General features: G+C 48.9%; 2 protein-coding genes across 6 annotated transcripts; both read right to left on the reverse strand.

Moving 5' to 3' along the window:
• Positions 1 to 311: 311 nt before the first annotated feature.
• HMBS (hydroxymethylbilane synthase) lies at positions 312 to 8,374 on the reverse strand. Of its 2 annotated transcripts, XM_019468927.2 has the most exons (15): positions 8,189 to 8,374; positions 5,363 to 5,410; positions 5,142 to 5,195; positions 4,741 to 4,813; positions 4,236 to 4,285; positions 4,095 to 4,150; positions 3,639 to 3,716; positions 3,332 to 3,409; positions 3,133 to 3,208; positions 1,955 to 2,068; positions 1,664 to 1,702; positions 1,319 to 1,438; positions 1,043 to 1,096; positions 850 to 936; positions 312 to 752 (listed from the first exon to the last, which is right to left on the reverse strand). In XM_019468927.2, the coding sequence occupies exons 3-15, from the start codon at positions 5,175 to 5,177 to the stop codon at positions 579 to 581; spliced, it is 1,035 nt and encodes a 344-aa protein (XP_019324472.1). In that variant the 5' UTR covers positions 5,178 to 5,195; positions 5,363 to 5,410; positions 8,189 to 8,374; the 3' UTR covers positions 312 to 578. The 2 variants fall into 2 exon arrangements, with proteins under 2 accessions (XP_019324472.1, XP_019324471.1); XM_019468926.2 differs by lacking the exon at positions 5,363 to 5,410.
• Positions 8,375 to 10,057: 1,683 nt separating this feature from the next.
• VPS11 (VPS11 core subunit of CORVET and HOPS complexes) lies at positions 10,058 to 27,487 on the reverse strand. 4 transcript variants are annotated; one of them, XM_053900386.1, is made up of 17 exons: positions 27,312 to 27,487; positions 19,630 to 19,841; positions 18,897 to 19,041; positions 18,669 to 18,804; positions 17,956 to 18,119; positions 17,173 to 17,420; positions 16,280 to 16,481; positions 15,718 to 15,869; positions 14,464 to 14,650; positions 13,695 to 13,841; positions 13,383 to 13,571; positions 13,114 to 13,275; positions 12,749 to 12,888; positions 12,462 to 12,664; positions 12,167 to 12,308; positions 10,690 to 10,912; positions 10,058 to 10,563 (listed from the first exon to the last, which is right to left on the reverse strand). In XM_053900386.1, the coding sequence occupies exons 2-17, from the start codon at positions 19,818 to 19,820 to the stop codon at positions 10,399 to 10,401; spliced, it is 2,796 nt and encodes a 931-aa protein (XP_053756361.1). In that variant the 5' UTR covers positions 19,821 to 19,841; positions 27,312 to 27,487; the 3' UTR covers positions 10,058 to 10,398. The 4 variants fall into 4 exon arrangements, with proteins under 4 accessions (XP_053756361.1, XP_053756360.1, XP_019324486.1 ...); XM_053900385.1 differs by having other exon boundaries at positions 12,167 to 12,338; positions 27,312 to 27,485; XM_019468941.2 differs by having other exon boundaries at positions 12,167 to 12,338; positions 18,897 to 19,004; positions 19,562 to 19,841; positions 27,312 to 27,485.
• Positions 27,488 to 27,717: the final 230 nt, after the last annotated feature.

The following is a 27,717-nucleotide window of genomic DNA, read 5'->3' on the forward strand; positions in this document are numbered from 1 at the left end:
GGTCGTTCTGTACGAGTTGTAGGGTTGACTTTGTAGACGCCTATCTTCCTGAGGTCGTGGGGGCTAGTGGGGGAGGGGGGCTATCTGATACGTGGCTCACCTGATAGACACACGGGTTAGCCAGAGAGGGGCAAGTCCTAGGTTTGTCTGATCACGGCTTTCTTGGTGTTCCCTGGGAGACCATTTGTTGTTTGAAATAACTACGGTGGCAGAAACCAAAAATGTCCCAGAAGAACTTTGGACAGACGTCCCAGCCTCTAGAATAAAAGGTTTTCTGTTGGTCCTTGACTGCAACCCCACCAAAAGCAAAGTCGCCTTTAGAGCTGGTTTATTAGTTGAGTTGGTTACATTCAAAGGCTGTGGCTTGAACTTTTTCTCTAAAGAGATGAAACCCCCACCTACTGAGGAGGCAAGGCACTCACACAGCCCCAAGGTGAGGCAAGTCCCTGGGAGTCTCTGACCTTGCAGTTCAGTCCCCTGGGGCAATCACTCCCCAGTTAGCAGTGAGACGGGGGCACTAGGGCTGGGATGCAGGCGCTGCATTATAGCAACCCAGGCACTTGTGCCCCACAGACCAGTTAGTGGGCATCGTTAAGCTGTCGTGCAACATCCAGGATGTTCTTGGCTCCTTTGTTCAGCAGCAAGCTGGCCAGGCTGATGCCCAGGTTCTCAGCAGCCAGCTGGGCTTGTCGTGGAATGTTCCGGGCAGTGATCCCCACCAGTTGTGGATCATCCTCTGGGCCATCTTCATGCTAGGTGAGGGAAGGAGGGGGGGTTTGGTGAGCACAAAAGAGGAGGTAACACGCAGGTTTGTTTCTCACCCTCTCCCTCACCCTCCAGCTTTGGCACCTGGGCAGTGACACAAATGGTGGCCTGCATGGTCTCTTGCATGCTATCTGAGCCGTCTAGACTCCAGACTCCTCCTGTCAGGTACAGCTGGGAAAGAAAACGGTTATCTCAGCATATTCTGAGAGAACTGGTTAGAAACCTGGGCTCTTGTGGACAACTTGACGTGCACGGGGACAAGTGTCACAGTGCTTACTTGCCCATCCTTCATAGCTGTATGCACGGCCACTGGCACACTGCAGCCTCCTTCCTGCAATGAGAAGTTGCCCGGTGAACTCCAAGGACTCTGTCACCAGAACCCTCAGAGATAGACTTCTGAAGACATAACTGAAACAGGCAGGGCCCAGTCCTGCCTATACATTGAAGAATGAATTGCCATGAAATAAAGAGCATCAATTTGAGAAATCTCCCCCATGACTATTCCCAACTCCTCAAGTCCCCACCCCTCCAATCCCCGGAACACAGGTCCTACCAGGTGCCTCAGGAAGGCTCGCTCGGCAATGCAGCGAAGCAGGGTCTCAGGATCATGCAATACACCCACCAGATCCAGGATGTCCTGGTCCTTGGCTCGGACTTCCACGCCCAGGGCCCCCTGAGGGAAAAACAGCCTAAGACATCAGGCCTAATCTTTCCCCAACCAATGGAGCTGAGGATGGGAACCAGCCCACCTCCACCTGCTCCCTGGGGTCTCTTTTAGCCCAGAAATCTCGCAAGCCCTCCCCCTCCCTAGAAATGTTTATGCACAAGGTTGCAAGACCAGCTTTTTGGTTGAGAACAAAAGAGCACATCAACACATGGCTTCCCGGGTCAAACATACCTGACCCACAGCATACATGCACTCCTCCGGGTGGAGTATCTGCAGGGGCAGAATAGGCACTCAAAAGGGTGGAACTGGGGGTACTAAAAGCAGACAGTGGTGAGATGGGGCTTCCCTACCACACAGAAAGCCCAGGTAGGCAAAAGTGGGGGGTCTGTCCTCTGATCCCCAATCTTCCCAGCCTGGGACTCACTTCCAGCTCGTACCGTTAGAGGCAGGGTGTTCAGAAAGAGAATACAGGCAGGAACAGGGGGAAGATTAACTGGGGATGGAGAAGGGACAGCCCCTTACCTGTCCCACCCGGTGCTGCCAGCCCATGCGCTGCAGGCCAGCTGCAGCCAGGATGATGGCACTGAACTCCTGAAATTCATCCAGCTTCCGAAGGCGTGTGTTGAGATTTCCCCGCTGTGCAGAGACGCTAAGGACCACAAGCGCCGGGCAGTTTGGAGCTTCATGCTGCTGCTCCCCCTGCCTGAGTCCTTCTGTATCCAACTAACATCTCACCTTTAGTTTTCAGCTTACGGATAACAGCTAACGTTTACTTAATTACTAACACTTAATTGCTACATACCAGACACTGATCTAAAGTGCCTTGCATACATCTATTTAATTTTCACAATCCTATGAGGTAGGTATTATAATTATTTCCATTTTACAGATGAGGAAAACGATCCAGACAGGTTGAATAACTTGCCTGAGATTACAAGATCTCTGGGAAGCATTCCCTGACCCCCAAGTCTGTGTTTATCGATGTTCCAGCTAGAAGCTTCTAGAGAATTCCCTACTTCGTGCACTGGAGCACTCAACGTGTACTATTTTGAAAATCAGCTTTATGGGGCGCCTGGGTGGCGCAGTCGGTTAAGCGTTCGACTTCAGCCAGGTCACGATCTCGCGGTCCGTGAGTTCGAGCCCCGCGTCAGGCTCTGGGCTGATGGCTTGGAGCCTGTTTCCGATTCTGTGTCTCTCTCTCTCTGCCCCTCCCCCTCCCCCGCTCACCTTCACTCCCTCTCTCTCTCTCTCACACAAATAAACGTTAAAAAAATTAAAAAAAAAAAAAAAGAAAAAGAAAATCAGCTTTATGAAACATTCGATATATTTAGAACATCAAAATATATTAGAATATGAAACAAAAATGGAAGCACCCTCCACCTCCCCTGTTCCCCAGTAATCACTGTTCAGTATCACTCTGTATTATCAATGCCTGTTTGTCTCCAGGCAAAAATGTAAAACTCTATAAGCAAGGACATCATTGGTCTCACCACTATCCCCAGTGCCAGGCACTGGCCTGAGGCTAAGAAAACATAAAAGGATTAGGGATGCATGGATGGATGGATGGATGGGTAGATGGACAAATAGGGCAGACAGTGGAGGACAGACCTGCTGGTCCATGGTCCACTTCCTCTGGAAGTGGCCCCATGGACCCCATCTTCCTCCCTGGCTACTGCCCCCTCCCTCCTCTGAAAGGATACAATGCTCTTGAACTCCAGGTGTGGGAACTTTCTCTGCAGCTGGGCCGCCCTCCGCAGGGAGCTGGTTCCCACCACACTGCTCAGAGAGAGGGTGTAAAATGAGATTTAACCCAAGAAAGGCATGGTTCCTTTCCTCCTCCTCTTAGCTCTCCATCTTCTGTGCATGTCCCACCGGGATGTCTATCTAGGCCCCACTCACCTCTTCTCTGGCAAGGTTTCTAGGGTCTTCCCAACAAATTTTGGGTGAAAGACAACGGCATCATAGGGGTTCTCCCGCCTGGAGATGGAGGAAAAGTCACAGAATGAGAAAGAGATCTCAGTTCAGGTCACTTCCAGGGTCTCTTGATAGCCAACTAACTGGCATTTTCTGTTTTTGGCCATGCCTGACACCCCTCAGGGCAGAGGAGAGAGCCGTAGAGGCAGAGGGTAGCGTCCCAAAGGGAAAAGCAAAGGTCAACATGATGCCTGCCCCCCTGCCCATCCCCCCCGACTCGCAGCGTTCTTACTTGCAGATGGCTCCAATGGTGAAGCCAGGAGGAAGCACAGTGGGCAGGTCCTTCAGGGAGTGAACGACTAAGTCCACTCTAAAGAGACGGGAGAGGGAGGCTAGAAGGGATCCCAGCAGCAGGCCCCCACCCCTCCTCTAACTACACCTGCCTCTACTTCAGTGGTGTGCTTAGAGCACATTAGGAAGCAGGCACGTCTAAGACCTCAGGACCCTGAGACCCGCTCCTCCCCACCCTCCCTCCTGTCCCCAATACCCCAGCCAATCCTGCCCTCCAGGCAGCCAGATGGCTAGGAATCAGAACACTCCCCTTTTGTGAGATCTGAAAAACCCGCATATGAGCCTCCTTCTAGCCAAGGTTTGAAGCCCCCCAGTCTAGCTGATATCCAGCTCTGATGTGCACTGGGGTCCCAGCGAGAGACTGGGACGGAACCATGCTCTCCCGTCTTTCACATACTCATTCTTTTCCAGCGCGTGTTCCAGCTCCTTGGTAAACAGGCTCTTCTCGCCAATCTGCCGGTCAAGAAAAAGCCTCAGAGTGAATCTTTTGGGGGAAGGAAAGAGAAGGGAGGGAAAGGGATTGGGGGGAATACGTTACCTTAGAGAGCGCAGTATCAAGAATCTTGTCCCCTGTGGTGGACATAGCAACTGAGGAGAGAATCAGTCACGTGCTCATCGATCGGCGTTTAATGAGCCCCTACTGAGCCCAGCACTGTACCAAGACTCCTAATGGATACAGGCACCCCCCCACCCCCGCCCAATTCCTTGCCCTCTAGGAATGTATGATCTAGGAAGACCAGACACACTCATAATAAGACCCAAAGCAGAAGATGCAAAATGCCAGGTTAGCCCAGGGAGTCAAAGCTAGAGGTATTCAGAGGAGGAAATGGCCCTCCAAAATGGGGACAGCTAAGAATTCTCTTTTTTTTTTTGGGAGAGGGGAACAGCTAAGAATTCTTTTGCGGGGGGCGGGAGGAACAGCTACCAATTCTTAAAGGCACTGGGACCAAGCTTTGGGTCCAGGGAAAGCCAGCAGTGTTGTGTTTTCCCCTCTGGGGTGAAAGGGCTTCCCTTTAGCTTCCATTCCTGTCCAGAAGACTCACCGATTTCAAACTGCAGGCCTGGGTATAAGGCTTTCAGCACTGCCACCACACTGTCTGTTTGTATGCGAGCCAGCTGGAGGCAAACACTCAGATTAGTCCTATCCTTCCCTGGCACTGCCCCGAGCTCACACCCTCACAGGGTTTGGGAGACTCGGAAGGAATTGGAGTCAGAGAGGTGGCTGAATCCCCACGTAGGAAGGAGAGGGGCCTGGCCTGGTCTGCTCAGCCCAGGGACTCTCTCTCCACAGAACGCGATATACCATTCTGCGTGGGATTTAACACCCAGCCCCCCACCCCCACCCCGTTTCCTCCATTCCTAACCCTCTCGGCCCCTCAGCTTGCAATACTGTGGAGCACAGAACTCTTGTGACAAACTTGCTCTGCCCAGTAACCGTACTCACCTGGCTTTTTCGGGTACCCACGCGAATCACTCTCATCTTTGGGCTGTTTTCTTCCTGCAGAAAAAGTCCCCAAGTCACAGTCCCCTCTGTTCCTTGTGTGCCTCAACACCTTGTCCAAGAACCAGAATCCCTGGCTTGGAAGAAAAGAACCTCAGCCAGCCCCTGGCCTGTGGCCAGCTGAGCCTTGGAGTGGGAAAGTACTCCAAGACTGGTCCCTTTACCTGCCTCAGCACCTTGTGCCCTCTTCACGGATCCAGAGAAACAGAGACCTGAGGGAAGCAATAGCAGGACCCGCTGTTGCTGTTGCTGTAATAACCGGACAGTGGGTCCAGAAGCCCATCCCGGCTAAGGTGGTGGGAGTGCTGCACACAGCCAGGTGGGTAAAGAGATAAGGCCCATCAGCCTGGCCACAGCGAGGGTGGGCCCTGCAGTAGGCAGGGGCAGGGCAGCTGGGGCCTCGAGGGAACTTGCGCTGAGTCACTGAGGACAAGCTCAGTATCCATAATACAGCAGGCACAGGAGAAAGTTTCAGTGCCACCTAGATACGGAGAGCTACCCCACAGGTGCCACACCATGGATTCCCTAATCTGGCTGGAATGTACACATAAAGGACTGGGATCAAACAGATCTTCTGTAGAGTTCAGGTGACCTTGATCCCATTAGTATCAGTTTGTTCATCTATAAAATAAAGAGGTTTGGACTCCAGGATTTTCTGCCGCTGATGTTTAATTTTTTTTTTTTTTTAATGTTTGTTTATTTTTGAGAGAGGGAGAGAGACGGAGCATGAGTGGGGGAGGGACAGAGAGAGAGGAAGACACAGAATCGGAAGCAGGCTCCAGGCTCCGAGCTGTCAGCGCAGAGCCCGATGCGGGGCTCAAACTCACAGACTGTGAGATCGTGACCTGAGCCGAAGTCGGACGCTTAACCAATGGAGCCACCCAGGCGCCCCGGTGCCGCTGATGTTTATAAGACTGAAAGGCTGAGCTGCCTACTGTCCATTCACCTAGAGTGCTGCCTCTGGTCTCACCAACCAGAAATATCAGGAGGTCAGTGACCAAGCTAGGAACTCAAAGGGACATGCCTCTTCCTCCTGCCAGGGCACCCTGGACAAAGGCGTTCAGTGCCTAGCAGGTAGAATTGCGTTCCTCAGTCTCAGGTCCTATTTCTTTCTAGACCAAAGAGTAGCCACTGCAGATAATGTCAACTTTCCCTATTCTGAGATCTTTAACCTGTGGAGTTGTTTTGCAGGCAGGATTCTGGGGCCTCTGTTGTTGGGGATGTGACAGCTGGCTGCTCCTGGACCCTAGTCTATTGCATTGCTGTCACTTCTCCCATAAATAAACCCTAGGGACCCTGAGCAAATTAGGCTAGGCCTGAAATGCTAAATATGGCCCCTAAAATTCTGGGCCACTAGGAGCCCAGAGAAAGAAATCTAAGGTCTCAGAAACTGCTGGGTTCAAACAATCCCTGCATCGATTCTGCACAGCATATTTTATTCCATTAAAAAGTTATTTATTGGGGGCGCCTGGGTAGCTCAGTTGGTTAAGCCTCTGACAGGCTCAGGTCATGATCTCACGGTTTGGGAGGTCAAGCCCCTATCAGGCTCCATGCTGACAGCTCAGAGCCTGGAGCCTGCTTCAGATCCTGTCTCCCTCTCTCTCTATCCTCCCCTGCTCATGCTCTGTCTCTCTCTCTCTCTCAAAAATAAATAAAGGTTTTTCAAAAATTGGGAAAAAAAGTTATTTATTGAACATGTATACTATTGCTTTTAATTTTCATGACAACCTATCAGCTAGACAGGGCAGGATCTCCAGCACCATGTTATGGAAGCAACTGAGGAGTGAAATGACTTGCCCAGAGTCACACAGCTAATAATGGGCAAAAAGTTGGAGCTAGAATTTTCCTACTCCTAGTCGAAAATTTTCCTACTCCTAGTGCTCAGGAATGTGTGCAATGGTAGGGGTGCCTGGGTGGCTCAGTCGGTTAAGCCTCCGACCTACGTTCAGGTCATGACCCCTCGGTTGGTGGGTTCCAGCCCCACATCTGGCTCTGTGCTGACAGCCTGGAGCCTGCTTCAGATTCTGTCTCCTTCTCTCTCTGTCCACCGCACCCCCTCTCAAAAATAAACATTAAAAAAAGAATTAAAAAAAAGAATAATGTGTGCAATGGCAAAAAATCCCTCTCCTCACCAGCAGGCTGGACAACGGGAGATAAGCATTTTTTAAAATGTTTGAGAGAGAGACAGAGCACTGGGGGGAAGGGCAGAGAGAATGACAGGGGCGAAGGATCAGAAGCAGGCTCTGTGATGACAGCAGAGAGCCGGATGCGGAGCTCGAACTCACAAACCGGCTGAAGTCGGACGCTTAACCGATTGAACCACCCAGGGGCCCCTGCCCATCTCAGGCTAGCAGTGGCCTCCACTGGCTGTAGTCTGCATCTACACAAGCCCACAGCTCCGGCGCCGAGCTTGGGAGAGGAAGGCGCAAGGGTGGCGCCCCACCCACCATCGTAACCCGAAGGTGTGTCTCAGCTGGGGACTCTGAGTAGGCCAGGGCTGAGTGACCGCTAAAACGGAAAAAGGGGAGAAGGCGCACTTCCAAGATGTGTGTGTGCAAGTGGAAGACTTGGGGTACACTCTCCTCTCAGGATCCGAAGTGGAACATATTCCTAAAGCGGCCGAATGCTGCCTCGGCCCTGTCTCGTATAAAAGGGTCCCGATCTTGTGTAGACGAACTTTTCTGGGCTGTTCACTAAGTCTAGAGCGGATACCAGGCCCGGCGGAACCTCACCCAGATCCTCGCAGGGATGGGGGTTTCGTTCCAGACTATCCCTCCACTCTTAATCCCGCCCCCACAGCTCCCTGATCTCCCGTCCTTCCTAAGGGCAACTCAGCTGCTGGTCCTTTAAAAAACTATTTCGGAAAAAAAAAAAAAATGACGGATAGTCGCTCGGACCAATAGACGAGCGAGGGTGGCAACCTGGGGCCAATCGTTGCCCGGCTAGTCCGGAATGCCGAAGTTGCGAGGATCACCGGCTCAAATACTCACCGCCGTCGCGGCCGCGTTGCCATTGTCAGACATGGCTGTGCTCAGGAGGTAGGTCCGGGAGGTGCCGCCAGGGTCCCCGGGAGTACAAGGAAGCCGGAGGTCCCGGCCAACGGGCACCAGGTGCACGCGGGGTGCGAACTCCTCCTGCAGCCTCAGACTCCGGGCTCTCCGTCACTTCCGGCGCCCGCCCCCGGAGGGGAGGACCACCCTCGGGGCGGGAATTAGAAGGATTGCGACAGACCTGACCTTACCCTTCTGTTACCGCCCCTACTCCACCTGGCTGGTGGGGACCCTGGGGACCCTGTGCGCCCGTCTTCCTTGCTGGAGACCCGGGCCTATTAACCATTCATTATTACTTTTACATATACCTCGTTCTGAGCCGGGAGTACTGATGGTCAGTGACTAAGAGATGCTCCCCAGATTTACCCGCAAAGCAGCCCTCCGACGCCACCCAAAGGGCCAAGCCAAAGTTAGCAGGGCCCGAGAGGAAAAGTATGAACTCTAAAATGCTGCGTTTGAAGTAAAGCGTCCTTGGGTAACTTCCATGCCCCTTCCACTGGATTCAACACCTCCAGATAAGAGGATGCTGCAGAAAGTTGGTCACCCAGAATTCTACAGCTTTATCTCCTTGGCTGTGGCACAATTAGTGAAACTGATGCGGTGCTTCCTTTGTTCTATTAAAACCTCGCTCTGCCACAGCCCTGAAATAGGCAACACTCCTATTTCTTAACTGAGGAGACTGGCTCAGAGATCAAAGGTCATGCCCCAAGAAGGGGGGGCGCCTGGGTGGCTCAGTCGGGTAAGTGTCTCACTTTAGCTCTTGGCTCAGGTCATGATCTCCCAGTTCGTGGGTTGGAGTCCCATGTTGGACTCTGCCGACAGCACAGAGCCTGGAGCCTGTTGTGGATTCTGTGTCTCCCTCTCTCTGCCCCTCCCCCTGCTCACACTGTGTCTCTCTCAAAAAATAAACAAACGTGGAAAAAAAAGACAACCCAAGTGGGAGTGCCGTTATCAATGGCACATAATTGTTAGTGGGAAAAGTGCTGGAGAAAGTGCTTGTATTAATAACCATGCACTGAGTGCCCACGTGCTAACTACCACCAAGGAACTGGACACCCATTCGCGCCTCAGGCCTTCGCAACAGCTATACGCGATGTTGTCATTCCTAATGTACAGATGAAGAAACAGGTTCAGAGGAGGTAAGAGACAACCTAAATCAAGCTAGGATTCAAACTTAGGTCAGCAGCTCCGAAGTCTGTATTCGTAGCCACTGCAAATACAGTGTACTCTCCCTTTTCCACGTACTACCTAAACTCTAAAGCCCAATGTCCGAGTTACTCTTCAGCTGAGTAACACAGAAGAGCAGTCTTCCGACACATTTATAGGCAGACACGTAGCCACACAAACTTCAATGGGCAGCTTCCAAGAGGTAGGAAAAAAAGCGTTTCAACCAAGTCCCTTCTATCTTGTTTATCACTTGGTACTAAATCCGGCAAGACACCAACCTATCCATAATGAAGGCAGGCTCAAACCCCAGGATTCCCACCAGAATCTGCCTCCTGCTTGAATATGTTGTGCAAACAAGAGCCACTGAGACCAGCCAGACTACAGAGCAGGCGCTAGTCTGGGGGCCTTGGTCCAGGTTGTTCCTGGAGCTCAGGTACCAGGCCTTTCGTCACTGAGGCTCTTCAATAAACTGGTCTACTGGAGGCCACCAGCCCCACCCATTACTGGAACGAGGTCTTGTCAACATAATCTTCAAAGAACCCTGCAAGAAGGGAACTGGAGTTCTACAAGAGCAGAGGGAAAGTACATCTTGCACAATTAAGAATCACCAGGAAGTCCCCAGAACAAAACCTTCAACCCCCAAACTATTATATTCTTTTATTTATAGACTCTGGGAGCAAGGACCCAAGCACAGCCTGGTGCCCTTGGATAGAGAACAAAGCAGCTATTGTCCACACTCAGAGGTTGCTGAGGTACCCTCCCCCGCTGGTCTGGAATGATCCACACTGCTCAAAAAGTCAACAGGAGGAATGGCAGGCTGGCCGAAGAAGGGAGAAAAAGTCCTCTTTAGTCCTGAGGGCTATGGCATCAGATCAGGGTGGAGTCCTGGGCATGTCTGCCTGACTCCTGTGCAACAGCCCTGCCTCTGTCCCCCATGTCCCTACTACTGTGCCTCCACTATCACACCCCTTCCCCTGAGCTGCTTAAGTGCCCCTCCTGGAGTGCATGAGCAAGTCCCGCTGCAGCCCAGCCTCCAGGCTTGCAGTCAGCCTGGCCGTGGGAGGGTCGGTCAGCAGAGTCAATTTGTTGAAAACCCCTCGGCCAAAGTAGTCAGCAATCACAGAGAAGCTATCGTTGGAGCACTTGAGCTGCAGGGAAAGAGGAGAGAAGAATCAGAACTGCAGGTGTCCTGTCCTGAGGAGGAAGAAAGAAAAGAAGCGAATGCTCCCGTGACTCTCCGTGAGTGGGGCAGTCATCTACCCACTCATGCCCACCTGGTGCTGGAACTGATCATGGAGATCGCGTTTCTGTTCCTGGGCCCGGATCATATCCATGACCTTCCGGTTTTCAGGGAGGCAGGTGGGGCAGTCGGCATCACTTTCCGAGTAACTCTCAAAGCAGTGCTGGTGGAAGGAGTGGCCGCAGAGAAAGTGGACCGAGGGCAGCTCCAAGGCACTGTTACAGATGCTGCACTTGGTCTTCTGGAAAATCTTCGGACTGCAGGCAAGGGAGACCAGAAAGGAGTGGCAAAGAGTGGGGGCAGAGCCAAGAGCCGGGTGCAGAGAGAAGGTGGCTGGAGTCGAGGGGTCCCTGTCAAGGGACTACAAGGTCTTGCTCTTAACCACCAAAAGGGAGTGAAATGAGGATGCCGCCCGGGCCTGCAGAGTCTCAGCGTGCTTCCAGCAAGTCCGGCTAACCCGTTCAGTTTTCACAACCACCACTAAATTGTCTTTCACGGTTTTTAAAAATTTTTCATGTTTGTTTATTTTTGAGACCAAGGGAGCACACACACACGAGTGGGGGAGGGGCGGGGAGAGAAGGGGACAGAGGATCCGAACCAGGCTCCGAGCTGACAGCAGCAAGCCTGACACGAGACTCAAACCCACGAACCTTGAGATAATGACCTGAGCTGAAGTTGAACACTGAACCCGAGTGAGCTACCCAGGCGCCGTTTTTTTTTGTTGTTGTTGTTTTTAATTGAAGTATAACTGACGTACGTTACATTATTTTTGGGTGTACAACACGGTGATTGACAAGTCTGTGTGTTGCACTACGCTCACCACAAGTGTACCTACCATCTGTCACCACACAGCACCATTACCACACCGACTACGTTCCCTGTGCTGTACCTTTCATCCCCGTGACATTCGTTCCACAGCTGGGGAATTTGTACCTTTCAGATCTTTACTTAGATGTGACCCTTCCAGTGAGGACTTTCCTGGCCACCTTATAAACGAGCGCACACACACACACAGCACCCCACTCCCCTTCCTAAACTAGTTTTCTCCTTAGACCTTATCACCATCTGACATACTGTAATATTTCGTTGAATGTATTCAGCACCTGCCTACCTCTATGTTGTAAGCTCCACATGGCAGGGCTTTTTTTTGTCTGTGTTAAGATCAGTGCTTGCCATCTGACTCCTGATTTTAGCTCAAGTCATGATCTCACAGCCCTCCCCTGCTCTCGCCCTCTCTCTCTTTCCCTCTCTTAAAAAAAAAAAAAAATGTGTCTTTAGAAAAAAATACAGACTCATAAAAAGAAAAACACCTGCTGCAAGTTAACATCCTCCAAAAACCTAATAAATAACGATCTATGGAATAAACCATTCTTTGGAATTCTTCCATTAAAACAGATCTTCAAAAATGCAAAGTTTGAACACATTTTCATACAATTCTCTATGAAAAGTATTTAATGACACCCAGTGAAGAACAAGATTATCCCCCCTCCACATATCTAGTCGCCAAGTACCTCGCCTTGAGCTCCTGGATCTCCTGGCGGATGCGGGTGGTCTCCTCTCGGTACCGTCGCACCCGGAGCTCGTCCTGTGCAATCTGCTGGCTCTGTTTCTGTAGTTTTTGGACCAGGTAGTCCCGGATGACAGACAGGGTGGCTGTGGAGTTGTGGGCCAGAGTCTGCACCACTGAGATTGGGCCCGGAAGGAAACAAGACAGTGAACCGAGCAGCACCCTCTCGATAGAATGGAAGCGCCCCTGGCCCGGAGCTGTGGGCAGCCTGCACCCCTCCCTACCGCCCTCTGAAGTACCTAGAAGCGGTGGCATGAGGTTCTTGCTCTCGATGTGCTTGAGCACGGCCGCCACGTACTCCTTGCAGTCCTCCTCCTTGCGGGCAAAGTAGCTGAGTGCCTGCTCCCACAGGGACGGCTCCTGCTCCCCGTGGCGCTCGCACACAGCAATCACCTGCCGGTACTGCTCATGCTGCATGTGGTAGTGCATGATCTGCTGGAACCTGGGGCCGGGGCAAGGCGCACCTCAGTGGCTGTCCCTGGAAAACCGGATCCTCCCCCTTCCCTGAAGTTGCCCCAAATCTTACAGCTTCCCCTGCTCATAGAGGTAAAGGACCCCATCCTGGAAGTCGTGCATCTGGCAGAGGACCAGGGCCTTGTCAAAGACGTCGCAGAAGCGGCCGCTCTTCAGCAGGGAGATGGCCTCTGCATGAAGCTTCTCTTTGACCTAGGGAAGGAGGGTAGAGTTGCTGGGCATAAGGGGGAAAAAAATCACAAAGGTCTCTTGTGACAAGGCAAGTCAACTGCCTCTTCGATCGCCTCTTCACGGAGGAACCAGTTAGCCCCCAAGGGTGAGGGGTCACTGGTCTAAAGAATGCAGCAAAAGGCAACCACAAAAGATGGAAGGGCTGTCTTTTCTCCAGCACCTGCTGCAGCTTTTGCCAGGCCTCACCTGTGGATCTTTCTCATGGGCCCAGTTCTGTAGCCGCAGCTCAAGGAGTGTGTCATAGATGCCCTGCGGGGAGTCAGGCTGTACTTCACTCATGTGTTCTAGGAAAGCTTTCAACTCTCGAGGGTTGTTGGCAAAGATGGGGATGAACTCCTCTGAGTTGGCCTAGGATGGCAAGGGAGGAGAGAGGAGGCCGAGTGAGTGGGTGTGGTATCCATGAGGCCCCGGAAGTGATCCCTGTTGTCCAAAAGCCATTCTCCTTGACGTCTCACCCTGCAGCCTGGAGCCTCCCTGTCACCTCGGCCTTCGAGGCTAGGCTGATAGTCGGTACACAGTCCCTTTAGCAACTGGGTCGTCTGCTCTGGTATGTGGTGCATGAGGATCTTGCCATAGCGTTTCATGTTGCTCTCTGCCTGCTCAAAAGGCAGCTTGCCGATGTACCGAAGGGCTTCCTGATAATTCTGTGGAGAGGTAAGGGCAGAGTAAGCGCATGCTCCTGCCTTCCCACCAGGAAGTACTTTCATCATTCCGGGGATGTCCTGGAAAAAGAACAGGTCTCTGTCTGGGTCAAGAGTCTCACTTACTTTAATGTCCTCTAGCTGAATCTTTAAGTACCACTCATGATGTGCATGGTTCTCAGCCAAGTAGAGGGCATGGGAGTAGTAGCCAGCCTGCCGGAGGACCTTGATGGCTGTCTCCACATCAAAGTGGACTTCACTCTCACTCTTGGTCTGCCAGGGAGACGTCAGACAAAATCATTCACAGAAAGGTTGTGGTTGGGGAAGGGAGAGGAAACCTGCATCTGAGACCAGATTCTTTTTTTTTTTCTTTAACACGAACTCTAGGCCCAATGTGGGGCTTGAACTCACGACCTGGAGATCTAGATTTGCATGTTCTACCAACTGAGCCAGCCAGGTGCCCCCTGACAGATTCTTAAGATAACAATAAAGTTGAGGCCGGGAGGGTTGGAGACAAGAAAAAAATTAAAGAAGGTCCATGGTTTTAAAACACTAGGTCCTCCTACTTCTCAGTAAGTTTTTAAGAGCTAAAGTCTTCCTCTTCCCCTACTATTACAGGGACACCTCTGGGGACCCAGGGGCCCACCACTGTTAATTCCCTGAGCTTACATACCCTCAAAAGTTCAAGCCTCATAAAACAAGAGGGAGACAGGAGAGAACTAGCAGGAAAGGCTATTCCTCTTCCCAGTTTATAGACCAGAGGGGTCCTGGTCCCCAAATAAGGTGAGCCCTTTCTTCTCCCTGCATCTGCTGAAAAAGGGGCAAACCCTGGTAAAGCCACCTCCCGCTCAGCGGGGCCCTCGGGGAATCTACCACCACCACCACCACCCTGCACCTTGATGAACTCCTCTAGCTTCGAACTGTCCTTGAGCTTGGTATAGCAGTTGAGCAGCAGGGTAGTGTGGTCAGCATTGGCCAGGGACTGCCGGTGCAGGGTCTGTAGGTAGGCGGTCAGGTTGTGGATGCGCTGGGCATCCAGAAACTTGCGGATCACATAGGAGGGCTCCAACTTTCCAATGGTTCTAGAGAGACACGTGCATCAAACAGCATCCGGATCAGCGTACTTCTCTTTCATGCGCCTAGGAATCACTCGCAGATCCTCAGCACGTCTGGGGGGAGGCCTGTGAATCTGTATTTCTAACAAGACCTGGATGATATCAATGCTACTAGACTGCAGACCACATGAGATGCAAGGCTAACACAGCACTGGTTCTTAAACTTGGCTGAAGATAGGAATTCTAGAAAGGTAGAGAGGCCAGACAGGTTCACACCGCCTCTTAGTAGGGCAGAAAATTTCAAGAATTAGGGTTTCTTCAAGGGAAGAAACTGTAGAAGCCAAGAGATGAATACCCTTTCCCTTTAAAGAATCAAATCAAGGGGCGTCTGGGTAGCTCAGTCGGTTAAGTGTCTGCCTTTGGCTCAGGTCATGATCTCATCGTTCATGAGTTTGAGCCCCCCATCGGGCTCTCTGCTGCCAGTGCAGAGCCCGCTTCAGGTCCTCTGTCCTCATCTCTCTCTGCCCCTCCCCCACTTGTGCTGTGTCTCTCAAAAGAAAGAAACAAACAAACAAACAAACGAATCAGGTCAGAATGATATATATTTTTTTTTTAAACTAAGCTTTGTGCCCAATGTGGGACTTGAACTCATGATGCTGAAATCAAGAGTCGTGTGCTCTACCAACTGTGCCAGCCAGGTGCCCAAAAATGAATATTAACAAAGGCCAGCCTAAACAAGAACAGGTGCCTGGCCGGCTCTGTCAGTAGAGCATGTAACTCTTGATCTCTGGGTTGTGAGTTCAAGCCTCACATTGGGTGTGAAGCCTACTTAAAAAATATAGATACGTAGGTAAAAACAAAATAAAGTTTAAAACAAGAGATACTCATCAGCTCCACTGCACCCTGGTCACGTAATATTTGACCCTAAATGTTCCCTTTACAGTGAACTGTACCAACTTCTCACCCGGGCCATCACAGTTTCTGCAGGGAAAAAGGATGGCTCCTTTTGGTGGAGTCCATTCCCCTAACCCAAGCCCAGGTGTTAGTCTATCTGGCTGCATTCAGAGCTATATCCTAAAGCACCCAAGACTAACCGGATATACTGTTGAACAGCCCCATCGTGGTTGCCCTTGCTGTAGAGATGGTCCCCATACTGCATGAAGATCTGGGCCAACCCATCACTATCTAGGTGCTGGCTCTTGGCCAGGTTAATGGCCATCTCAAATAGGTTCTTCTTAAACAGCATCTGCAAGGGGAGAGAGATTAGAAAATTACTAGAAGCAGTCCTGAGGAGACACCCTACCAGAAAGCAGCTACAACACACAAGCCAGACGGTCCTGGATTTCTGATCTGCCTAGATCCTAGACAGGGCAAGACCTCTCAGATAACCCGAAGTCCAACGTGGCCTTACTTTCCAAGGCTCTCTGCAGGCAGAATGGACCCTGAGAGTGGACTCAGGCTCTCAGCCATTACTTTACTCTTAAAACCTCATCCCAGGCCATCTACCTTGTAATTCGGCCCTAAAGGAGCTAGGTAAGGCTGTGCCCCAAAGGGAAGGAAACACCCTGGCCAAGGTGACTTGGCCTCCAAGAGGAGCCTGTTCCTACACCTGCGTCTGGGTGCCCGTGGCCAGCTCTGGAAATCTGGTGGCCTTGCCTCCAGTTTGGTCTGTGTGTCCTTCTCCTGCAGCGCGTGGACCCGCCCATCCCGCGTCAGCACGTACAGGGAGCCCCACTCAGCAAGAACGTCCACTACGTCCTCAAAGACGGCACTATAGGCTATGAACTTGTTGCACAGGTCGTAGATGTTGAGGATCTGCTTGTCGGAGCTCTGGGAGTCCCTACTGGTAAACTCTGACCTGTGTGGGAAAGAAAAAGCACAGGCTATTTGCACCAGCTCCTCTTTCCATGACAACTTTGGTGCTGCCTACTCTGCCCAGAACAAATCACCCTCTGGCCCCTCTAGCAGCATATCCCATAAATGCAGCATTGCATAGGCAGTTGTAGGAAGAGAACACATAGACCTGATCGTACCTTTCAGGATCCTACCATTAACATAAGGGGTGGCTTAAAAAATTAAGAACATCCAAACACCCATTCATATAATTAGCCCCTGGTATATGGGAGATACTGCGCTTAGTGCTGACTGAAGATAAACACTGACACGGATCATTCCCATCATGAGGAAGAGCCTGCCACCCCTTTTCAGGTGGCTCAGAATAAAAATACTGTGTCCTGCATTCCCCAGCCCTTTATAGCTTCTCCACTGTTCATTTCCTTGTTCCGCCACCCAGTGTGTTTTGACTGAAGAGTAAAAAAAACAAAAACAGGTCAAAAATTCCCTGGGGCGTTCTAGGGCACTTAGCAAATACCTGTAGCAAAAATACATTTTTTCAGTAAAAATGTTACAACTGAATCTAAGTGTGAGGACAATGTACAGAAAACCAAAGTAGCGGACTGACAGGATTGGGGTATTAGGATTTTAAAATCACGTTAATTCTGGCAAACAAGTGCGGACTTCTCCCTTTCCCTTCCCCCTGGAGTCCTTACTTGGGAGAAACCTTCCGGTCACGGGAGACAATGACAAGGTAGCCTCTAAACCAGTGAGCAATGAGTTTATGGCCCTCGAAGGCAAAGCAGGGCCCACGTTCATCAGGCTGGTACAAGTAGACACATTCGTCTCCAGCCACTATGAACTGCAGGTCCTGAGAAGGGTCGCTTAGAGCTGAGCAGCGCAGGCCACAACCATGGGTGTCCAACTCCACACGAGGGTAGTCCTTTCCAGAAACTATATAGGACTGCAAGAAGAAAGGCGTTAACAGGCTCCCTTTCAGGAGGGGGCATCTAAGCCTTCCCAAAGGTATTCCCATCTCCATACTGGCTCTCTTTCTTTTTGACTCTTAGCACCCTAACACTTTCCCTGGCTCCTTGCTTTGTCCATTACCATCACCCACATTTTCTCCCTCTGTGTGTATGGTCACTAACTACAGGAAAACTGCCACTACAAGAAATGCAATAATTTTGAACTTTTACCAAGACCATGCTTGAGAGTAGACTGTTAGAAATTAAGAGCATCAGACACCAACAAAGTAAAATAACTTGTCCGATGTTATTTAACAAGTTAGGGGGAAAAAAGCAGGTCTTTCGCTACAAGCCCATTGTTCTTTTCCTAACTCTGACTCTTCCTTGCCTCTTAAGTGAAAAAATAAAATATTAAGCTGGGCAAATGAGTCAAGGCTACATGATGAAGAGTTTAAGAACCCTACCTCTCGTCATTTCCTTATCGTAGGCCCCTTTCTTGCCTGCCCCTAACAGTGCAGGCCCCCATCATACCTGAACGTTCTCAGTTGTCACAACAAACAAATGAGTGGTCTTTCCCGCTTGGCGAAACGCCAGTCCAGTAACAGGATAGTTGCCCTTGTGCAGAATCTGGGTCTTGCTATGCCGGTCCCGTGTGATGTCTCCTTTGTTCAATGTAACACTGCCATCTGTGAAACCTGTAGGAGACCAGGAAACAGCACTTCATTGAGGCTGAAAAGATCAGGGAGCACAGAAGGGGAAAAAGACCATTTAAGGCACTTGTTAGAAGCGACAAGCTTTCAGGGTGCTTGGGTGGCTCAGTCAGTTAAGCATTTGACTCTTGATTTCGGCTCAAGTCATAACCTCATGGTTTGTGGGATTGAGCCCTGCGTCGGGCTCTGTGCTGACAGCATGGAACCTGCTTGAGATTCTCTCTCTTTCCCTCTCTCTCTCTCTGCCCCTCTACCTGACTCATTCTCACTCTCAAAATAAATAAACTTAAAAAAAGAAGTAACAAGCTTTCTCCTTATATCTAACTCTTCCAATGGTTATCATAAAAATCGGTGCACACAGGCTCTTTTTCAAAGAACAAAACTAAATGCTTTCCCGCTCCAAACTTTACTATCTCAAAGACCTTAGTTCAGTATAAAGTGGTCTCATTAAAACAACGAAGACGAGCTGCAGAAGCAACTCTGAAGAAAATCTATAAAAACCACGGAGTGTTAGCTTTGCCTTCTTCCGCTTACCAATGGCCATAAAGTTGAGATTTTCATGGACAGTCAAACAAGACACAACAGTTGGCTCTGTTCCTGGGATGGCAGGGAAGATGCGAGTGCAGAGTGGATTGCCACCATCTCTCTTTTCCAGGTTCCAGATTTTTACCTGTGAACAGACCTCAGATATGTGAATACTACTCACCCTCCAACAACCATTCCCAGGGCCTGGGTCTTTCCCACTTCCTTTCTGGGACTCACCAGGGGGTTGATGCCTTCTTCATCTTCACCAACAGATGCCAAAATATTGTGCTGCTTCAGCTGATATAGGTGTGTCACCCGTAGTTTGTAGGCTTGGAAGCCTGTAAGCTGTAGAGAGCGGGGCAAGAACCAGATTTGGCCTTCCATATGTGTACAATAGTCAAGGAACCTCCTTTCCAAGGAGAGAGACTTCTATTTAGACCAGATCCCAGATAACTACTAACATATATTATTTAATCTCTCTCAAATTTTCAAGAATTTCTCCACATATTATCTCCTAAAAGTCCTCCATCTTAAAAACAGTGAAAACGGAGACCAGAGTTTAGTAGCAACAATATGAAGAACAAAGCAGCAAACTTCTAGTCTCATGTATCTCCTTGCCCACAATTTGGGCAGGAGAGATCACGCCACCTTACACATTCACCTTGTAAAGCCAACCTGCATACGCTGTTTAGATAGATCTTAAAAACAGCCTTGCCAAACTGGTATCTTACACCTCTTTCACAGAGAAGTAAATGGAAGCCCCAAGAGGTTGCCTTGCCCACGATTGCTCAGTTGGCAACAAGTTACTGAATGGACTTCCTCCTTTTCTTCCCTCAGGCCACAGAAGGAGCCACTGGGCGCCCACCTAAAGGAAAGTGTCACGTAACACGAACCCCTCTGACCGACAGATTCCATCCCAGCTGGATCTCTTCAGGGATCCGGGGAGGGAACAGACAGCTCCAGAGGAAGGATATCTCCAAAGACGAGGCTCCCTCGGCCTGAGTCGCAGACAGTGATGCCAGGAGGAAGGCAAAGGAACTTAGAAGCAGCGGGTCCTGAGGCAGGTGCAGCCGCGGGAGCAGCACCATCGTTGCCCAGCGGCTCCTTCACCAGCTCCTTGTCGAAGAAAACGAAACGCCGCCACTGCAGGTAGGCCGCCATCTTGGCCGAAGGTCCCCGCCTCTGGGAGAGAGGTCATGTGAGAGGGGCGGAAGGATCACGTGAGCCGACAGCTTCCTGGGGCCTGAGTGCACATGCGCCCTGGCGGCCAGGTGACAGCTTCCCGCGGCGGGGAGAGTGGGCGGGGCCGCGTGAGGTAGGACTCCCCGCCGGTCCCTCGCCCGGCTGTTGGCCTGTTTACCGGCTCTGTACCTGCGCTGGCTAAAGTGCTTCTGAAGTGCTGGGCCCTTCACCTCTTTGAGCATCAGTTTCCTCCTTTATTAAATTCGTGGGCACTGAAGGATCAAGATGAGGACTATCACACGCCTTAATTGTAACCCACTGTGCTCAAGCGGATTATGACCTCCTACGACGGTTTTGAGGCGTGAATAAACCAATGTATATGAAACTGGCTTTTCAGCTGTAGGAGCGGAGACATAAAGTTAGAAGTTTGTGTCTGCAACGAGATACGGATTGCGCACCACAATCAGTGTCTTAGGTTCGTTTTTGTGTCCCTCTGTCAGTGTGGCATGAATTAGACATGTAAAATCTGTTTCTTAACGAAGCTAGGAAATACTTGTGGGGCAGGAACTCTCAAGAACGTGGGCTTTTTTTTTCCCTTTCCGTAGTGGGAGGGTATGGGACATAAGCCGAACGTGGGAAAAGGCCTGGAAGTGGCAGCTCTGGGAGCTGAGTGATTGAACAAGTGGCAAGTGTCTAAGATATTCCATGGCCACCCACCATTTACATCTCTGGCTAAAGCAAGTGTTCCTGGGGAAAACTGTAGGTGTACACTTTGGCGTCACAAGGAGCTCTGTACAGGAGTGACATTTTGAGATCATACGGACATATGAAAAAGTGACCATGTGGTATCTGTGAAGTTTGTTTTTGCACCTCTCTCCCCCACAGCTTTTTATTTCCAGAAAATTTTATCTTGATTCCCACCAGCTGGAGATCCCAGAACGCGGGGGCTGTGTTTTGTTTACCATGACCAGTCCTAACAGAGCCCGGTAGAGGCTTCGTGTTTGGTTGAAGGAATAAATGTGGATGGTTTTCCTCTTACCCCCGCCTCTCCTCAATCTGGTTGACGGGAAAGGTAGTGTCCATTTGCTAAAGAGATAAGTGAGGGGAAGAAACTGTATAGCACATAGATTTCCTGACTTCTAGCTCAGATTTCTTTCCTCTTTCACAGTTTCAACATCCAAGCCCATGTGCAGAAGTATAAATGGGGAGTAGCCTGGACCCACTTTCACCTGCTGAGTATATTTTGTACTACTCATCGGAATTTTTGCAAGTGTGTTACGTCAATCGTGAAGACTATGAATAACATGTTAAAAGAAGTGATGTGGGGGGCACCTAGCTGGCTCGGTAGAGCATGAGGGTCTCTCAGGGTCATGAGTTCAAGCCTCATGTTGGATGCAGAGTTTACATTAAAAAAAAAAAAAGCAGTGATGTGAGGACAAGGGGTGAAGGATGGGTGAAATAAAGGGGATTAAGAGGTATTTACAAAAAAAAAAAAAAGACAGGGATGTAATGTACAACACAGGGAACACAGTCGATAATATTGCACAAACTTTGTATGGCCACAGATGGTTTACTGGATCTATGTGGTAACCACTTTGTAATGTATATAAACACCATGTACACTTGAAATGAACACAAGGTTGTACATAAGTCACTTTTCAAGAAAACAAGCAATGTGAAATATAGAGACGTGAACAGCAGAGTGGCATCTTTGTTGTTGACTGAGGTGCTCCCCCTACTGTCTAACGGCAGAGGTCCAGAGTTTTCCTACTTCCTATTTGAACCTGGGAAGGCCGATGCCCATTTGGTCTTATTGATGAGGGTACAAAGGCAGGGATTGGTGACCCACTGCATTTCTTCAGACTCACTGCCTTCCTTCCCTTCCTCCTTTAGACAAACGTGTATCAAGTACTCACTATCCCTGCAATTGTACTAAACGCCCAGAATATAAATATGAACAAGAGGTGGTTCTTGCCCTTTAGGGAGCTCAACCACCACCATGGGAGAGAGACATAGAAATGACTGCCAGTAACCAGCCCTGAATTTCATACAATTAATTATACCTAACAGAGTGCTTTCACTTTTTATGGACTTTCCTAGCAACCATCTACAGAAGTATCATTATCTCCGGTGAGAAACGGGAGTCTCTGTGAGGTTCAAGTGACTCTCTGGGCAAGCACATCAAAGTTCTTCAGTTCCCTAACCATTAATTAGATGCTTTTCTGGAGTGTGAAGCTAGGCTGTACTTGTCAGAACATACACCAGGATTTGTCTTTTTGTTACACTTGTCTGAATCCAGGAACTTCAGTATAGTGAGGAAGATAAGCAGAGAAACTACACAGAAAATGATGTACTAATTGTTACAGTTCTGCATTTGGAGAACTTTGAGTTCTGAAGGGACTAAAGAAGCAATTCAAGTCTTTAGCTTGAAATTAAAGGGATCGCAACTCAGAATCAAGGATTGCCTAGCAATGGCCTCTCTTTTCTGCATTAGCAAAATGCTGCCCATGATGTATAAAACAGTCATATTCACTGGAGCAAAACAGGAACTTTTCTTGTTTTGGCTTCAAACTTTTATTTTCTATCAGGTTTTGTTTTTTTTGTTGTTGTTGTTGTTTTCCTGCCTCATGTGGCTCTCTGGGTAGAAAACCATTTTTTAGACTACTGAAAAGTCTGGGTTTTTTTCTCTTAACCCCTAAAAGGCTATCAAAAGTTTCCACCTTAACAACAGGACAGCTAAAGTTTCCGCTTCAGCAACAAACTCAGAGGTCTCCCCATACAGGTTCCAAAGTTACAGGGAAACAGGAGGAAGCAATTAGCTCATTATTGATTGTGAAAATCTGGCCAAAAAAAAAAAGGGAAGGGAAATTCCCCATGAACTTGGCAAAGCACTTAACCAAGCTTTTAACAACTGCAGTAGTGCCCATTTTTAAGTTGTATTTCTCTAGAGTAATAATAAAAACAAGTGGTTAACTAACGTGTACTTGGTGCTTAGGATGTTCCAAGCACTCTACTAAGCACTTTACCCCCTTGTACATCAACCTTGTGAGGCATGTACCAGCGTGTCGCTTTTAATGATGTGGAAATTGAGGCTCAGGAAAGCTAAACAACTTGCCTAGAGTCACACAGGTAGGAAGTAGTGCTTACAGGCAAATCCACGTCTGTCCAACTCTGAAGCCCCATATTCTGGGTGCTTGATTTATTTTTTAAACAATATTTGTTTATTTTTGAGAGACAGAAAGAGACACAGAGCATGAGCAGGGGATGGGCAGGTAAACACAGAATCTGAAGCAGGCTCCAGGCTCTGAGCTGTCAGCTCGAACCCACAAGCCGTGGCATCATGACCTGAGCCGAAGTCGGACACTCAACCGACTGAGCCACCCGGGCACCCCTGGGTGCTTGATTTCAATTTTTGTTTTTAGAAGTCAATTCCATAAATTTGTTCATAAATCTGAGTGATTTTCTAGGTGTTCGTGAAATCACAGAATTCAAGAACACAAAAACCTTGCTTTCTCTGGACACATAATCATTCCCATCTCAATGCAAACTGGGAAATGTCCCCAGTACTTTGTCTCCTCATCCACTCCTCACTCCATCCAATTCAAATTCATAATACCAGGACTGGAGAATTGCATCAGTATTTTTTTCCAATGTTTTTTAGTTTTATTTATTTTGAAAGAGAGAGAGAATCCCAAGCAGGCTCTGCATTCCTCAGTGTGGGGCTCAAATTCATGAACAGTGAGATCATGATCAGAGTTGAAATCAAGAGTCAGATGCTTAATCAGCTGAGCCACCCGGGCACCCCTGTATCCTTAACAGTATTATTAAAGATACAGGGGCTGTCATTCACTGCTGTTGGTAGTGCATATGGTAAACTTTTCTGGAGGGCAACTTGGCAATATGTATCAAATGCCTAAAGAGGAATTTAAGCCTGCATAGGCACTTCTAGGAATTTATCCTAAGTAGATTATAGGGGACAGATTTGCATAAATATCTGTCAATAAAAGTGTCTACTGCAATTTTATAATAGAAGGGAAAAAAGGAAGCAACATAATTGTCAAATACTAATGTTGGTAAATAAAATTATTGTAGTTCTTTATACAAGTCTATAAAAATAGCCACTGAAAATTCTGTAGAGGAAAAATGACATAGGAAAATTAACGGAATTACAGTCACAAAATATTATCTCCATTAAAGTTTAAAGTGTGTGCATATACATCAGAATGCTAAGTGTTTAAAAAATGGAATTGTGGGTGATTTTTATTTTACTATTTGTTTTTCCTATGTTCTTCAGTTTTCTTCAATCACATTTCTTTCGTAATTCTAAAACCATTGGTGAAGAAATAGAAAATAAAAACAAAAACAAAAAAAAAACTTATCTAGGTACAGCCTCTCCTGCTAAAAGTGAGTTTTCCCCTGTCTCAGGGTTCCAGCAAAATCAAACTTTCTAGTCTTTTGAGTGACACAAAATAACTTCTAAAAATTTTCTAAAATAACTTCTAAAAATTCTATTAAGGTATAACATATATAGAAAAGCATACATACCATGGCCCATTAAATTTTCACAAAGCCATTGCAACCAGCATGGTAACCAGAGCGCGGCAAGCACCCCCAAGAAGCGTGTTATGTCCTCTTCTAAACACTAGAACCCCACAAGGGTAAGCACCGTTTCCACCTCTATCACCATAGCTTAGTTTTGCCTGGTTTTAAACTTTATATAACTGAAATCATAAAGTATGTACCCTTTAGCTTCTGGCTTCTTTCACTATTAGCTTTGTGGGCTTTAGTTAAGTCGCAGACTGTAATCATAGGCCATTTTCATTGCTGTATAGAATTATATTGTGTGAATTCACCACAATTTATTTACCGATCCAACTATTTTTTTGAGAGAAAGAGAGAGAATCCCAAGCAGGCTCTGAGCTGTCAGTGCATAGCTCAACATGGAGCTTGATCTCACGAACCACGAGATCATGACCTGAGCTGAAATCAAGAGTTGGATGCTTACCCGACTAAGCCACCAAGGCACCCCTACTCATCCAACTATTGATAGGCATTTAGGTAATATTCAATTTGGGGCCGTTATGAATAAAGCTATTACAAACAGTCTCTTAGTGAATATATATAAACATTACCTAAACCTAAGATGGAAGTTGCTGAATGACAACTAATTTTTTTTATTTTTATTTTTTTTAACGTTTATTTATTTTTGAGACAGAGAGAGACAGAGCATGAACGGGGGAGGGGCAGAGAGAGAGGGAGACACAGAATTGGAACCAGGCTCCAGGCTCTGAGCCATCAGCCCAGAGCCCGACGCGGGGTTCGAACTCACGGACCGTGAGATCGTGACCTGAGCTGAAGTCGGATGCTTAACCGACTGAGCCACCCAGGCGCCCCGACAACTAATTTTTAAAATTCTCCTGAACCAGGATGTTTGTCCTGATTAACACTGCCCTCAGCACATGATGTAACATGCACGGTTTATAACGTATGCACATGCTCCTGCTAATGTGTTCACTTTAATCTTCTGACAGTTGCACATGTCCTGCAAGATGGCAACTTTAGGGTTTCTGCTCAGGGTGGGGGAAGCGATGTAGTCCTCAAATGTTCTTAACATGTTGTTCTAAGTGAGAACTAGTGAATTCAGCTGCCTTCGTCAATCTAAATCAGGTGTTTTACCTTAACATTTTCCCATCATTTTACAACTTGTTCTTGTGAAACACTAGGGTCCTCTCTGGTCAGAAAACAAAACAGGTGACTCCAGAGCACTCGCACCTGCTGCACCTCCCAAGGGGACAGATACCCAGGTTGAAAACCGTAGCTGCAGCAAAACTGTACTCCCACCAAGGATAACCCGAGGATGGGAGCTCATTTAGGAGCAGATCAAACTGACTTTCTTAGTGTCCCAATTTGCACACATTCAATAGGTTTTTAATAAGTACACTGAGAGACGCCTGGGTGGCTCAGTCGGTTGGACGTCCAACTTCAGCTCAGGGCATGATCTCGAGGTTCATGAGTTCGAGCCCCACATCGGACCCTCTGCTGTTGACTCTCTGCCCCTTCCCCTCTCGCTCTCAAAAAATAAACTAAAAAAAACAAATAAATAAGTGCACTGAAACCATAAACATGTTTCCCAACAGACTGACTTTTCCAAAGGCAAGGACATGGTCATCCCCATCTCTGGAATCCCACACCTAGTGCAATGCTTATATCTGACAGAGGCCCAATAAATATTAGAAATGAATAATCTGTTTGAAATGGATGGAATCTATCCTACCAGACTGCTACCCAAAAGTTGGGTCAGTCATACAGTAACAAAATCTTTCTCTGTGGAACTGAAATGACAACTTAGCATGTCTCATAGAACTGAAATGACAACTTAGATATCCATCACTGTGGCTGACCAACCCCCATGCTATGGAATGTTCTACAGCAGTAAACAATGAGGTGAATCTTTACACACTGATCCGGAAAACGCTCCGTGATATGTTATTACTTTCAAAAAAAAGGGGGACAAAATGCAAGCTGCAAACAAACTTCATTACACAACATTTTATCATTTAAAAAGAAAGCAAAAGCTACAGATTTCAACAAATGTCCGTAAATGCCCAGGAGGAGGCCTGGAAGGTTACACACCACGCTGTTAACAGTAGATAATTCCAGAAAGAGTGAGATTGAGCATGGTATCAAAGGGATTTATTTCCCCTTATTTCTACCAAGGTCTCTCTACACGAAGACTGAACAGTCCACAAAGGGAAGAAAAATAGACCTCTCCCTGATACTACCAGTAGATGTGTTTATCTTCCAAGTACAGACACCTGACTACCCTGCCTCCCTAAGCATCATGAAAAATGTAGGGAAAGGAACAGGTTAAGAGTTCCTTAAACATGTCCTGGCCGTTACAGCCAGGACCTTCTAGGGAACCTTCTGCGAAGGGAGGCTAGGAGTCGATTTCGGAAGAGGGAGGATACAGGAGACCGATTTTCCACATTTAAGAAAAGTGCGCTCAGGTCAACAAAACGGGGGTGGGGGTGGGGGTGGGGGTGGGGCAGGTTGAAAAAAGAAAAGTGAGCTCTCCAAGCGCTGTGCACACTTCCATTAGGCTATGAAGTACACAGAAGGGAGGGAGGAGCGCCAAACCTGCCCGAGATACTTTAATTCTGACAGAAGCAGGAAAAAAGAAGATATACAAGATTTAAAGGAACGGAAACATGAGGTGATGCATTTATGCTCAGTTGATCACAGCCTCATAGATAAAAGTGTCTTTTGCGTGCAGCGCTTTCCATTTTGGAATATCCTGTCTCAGAAAAATGGGTCTTAGAGTAAGGGGTCCAGGCCAAGTTCTGTTATGTCTGTCCCACCAGCGAAGATCTGTCTTGGTGTCTTTAAGGTGAAACGAAGGTGGGGGTGGACCAAGCCTGAAGCGTAGCCATTCTGGATTTCTATCCGAAGCCTAAGCAGTTCAATACCAACCAGCAAGCGAGAGCCTCTTCCGCGTGGCTGCGGAGGGGATGCCGGTCATTCCTGCTCCTCGGCCGGGGCTCCCCTGGTGACCGGAGTAAGGGGACCGACTGCGGGACTGTCCGGGTGCTCACTTGCACCGGGCACGAGTCACTCCCGATACCGGCAGTCCGGCATCCAGCGCCGAGGCCGGAAAGGTCCCGGAACGCACCGGGGCGCGCGCCAGGCCCCATGACGTGGCCCAATCCCGAGCCGGCGTCGGCCGTTTCCCACCCACAACTGGCGGACTGGCCCCTCGGCAGCCTCCAGACTGAAGCCGGCGACGGAGGAGGGGGCGGGCCTAGGACGTGGCCCAATGGGAGCGCGCGCCGCGGCGATGGGGGCGGGGCCCGGCGCGCGGCGCAGGGCCGGGCGGCCG

The sequence above is a fragment of the Panthera pardus genome, unplaced genomic scaffold, assembly GCF_024362965.1.
Source record: "Panthera pardus isolate Hobbes unplaced genomic scaffold, ASM2436296v1 HiC_scaffold_12, whole genome shotgun sequence".
Taxonomy (NCBI): Eukaryota; Metazoa; Chordata; class Mammalia; order Carnivora; family Felidae; genus Panthera; species Panthera pardus.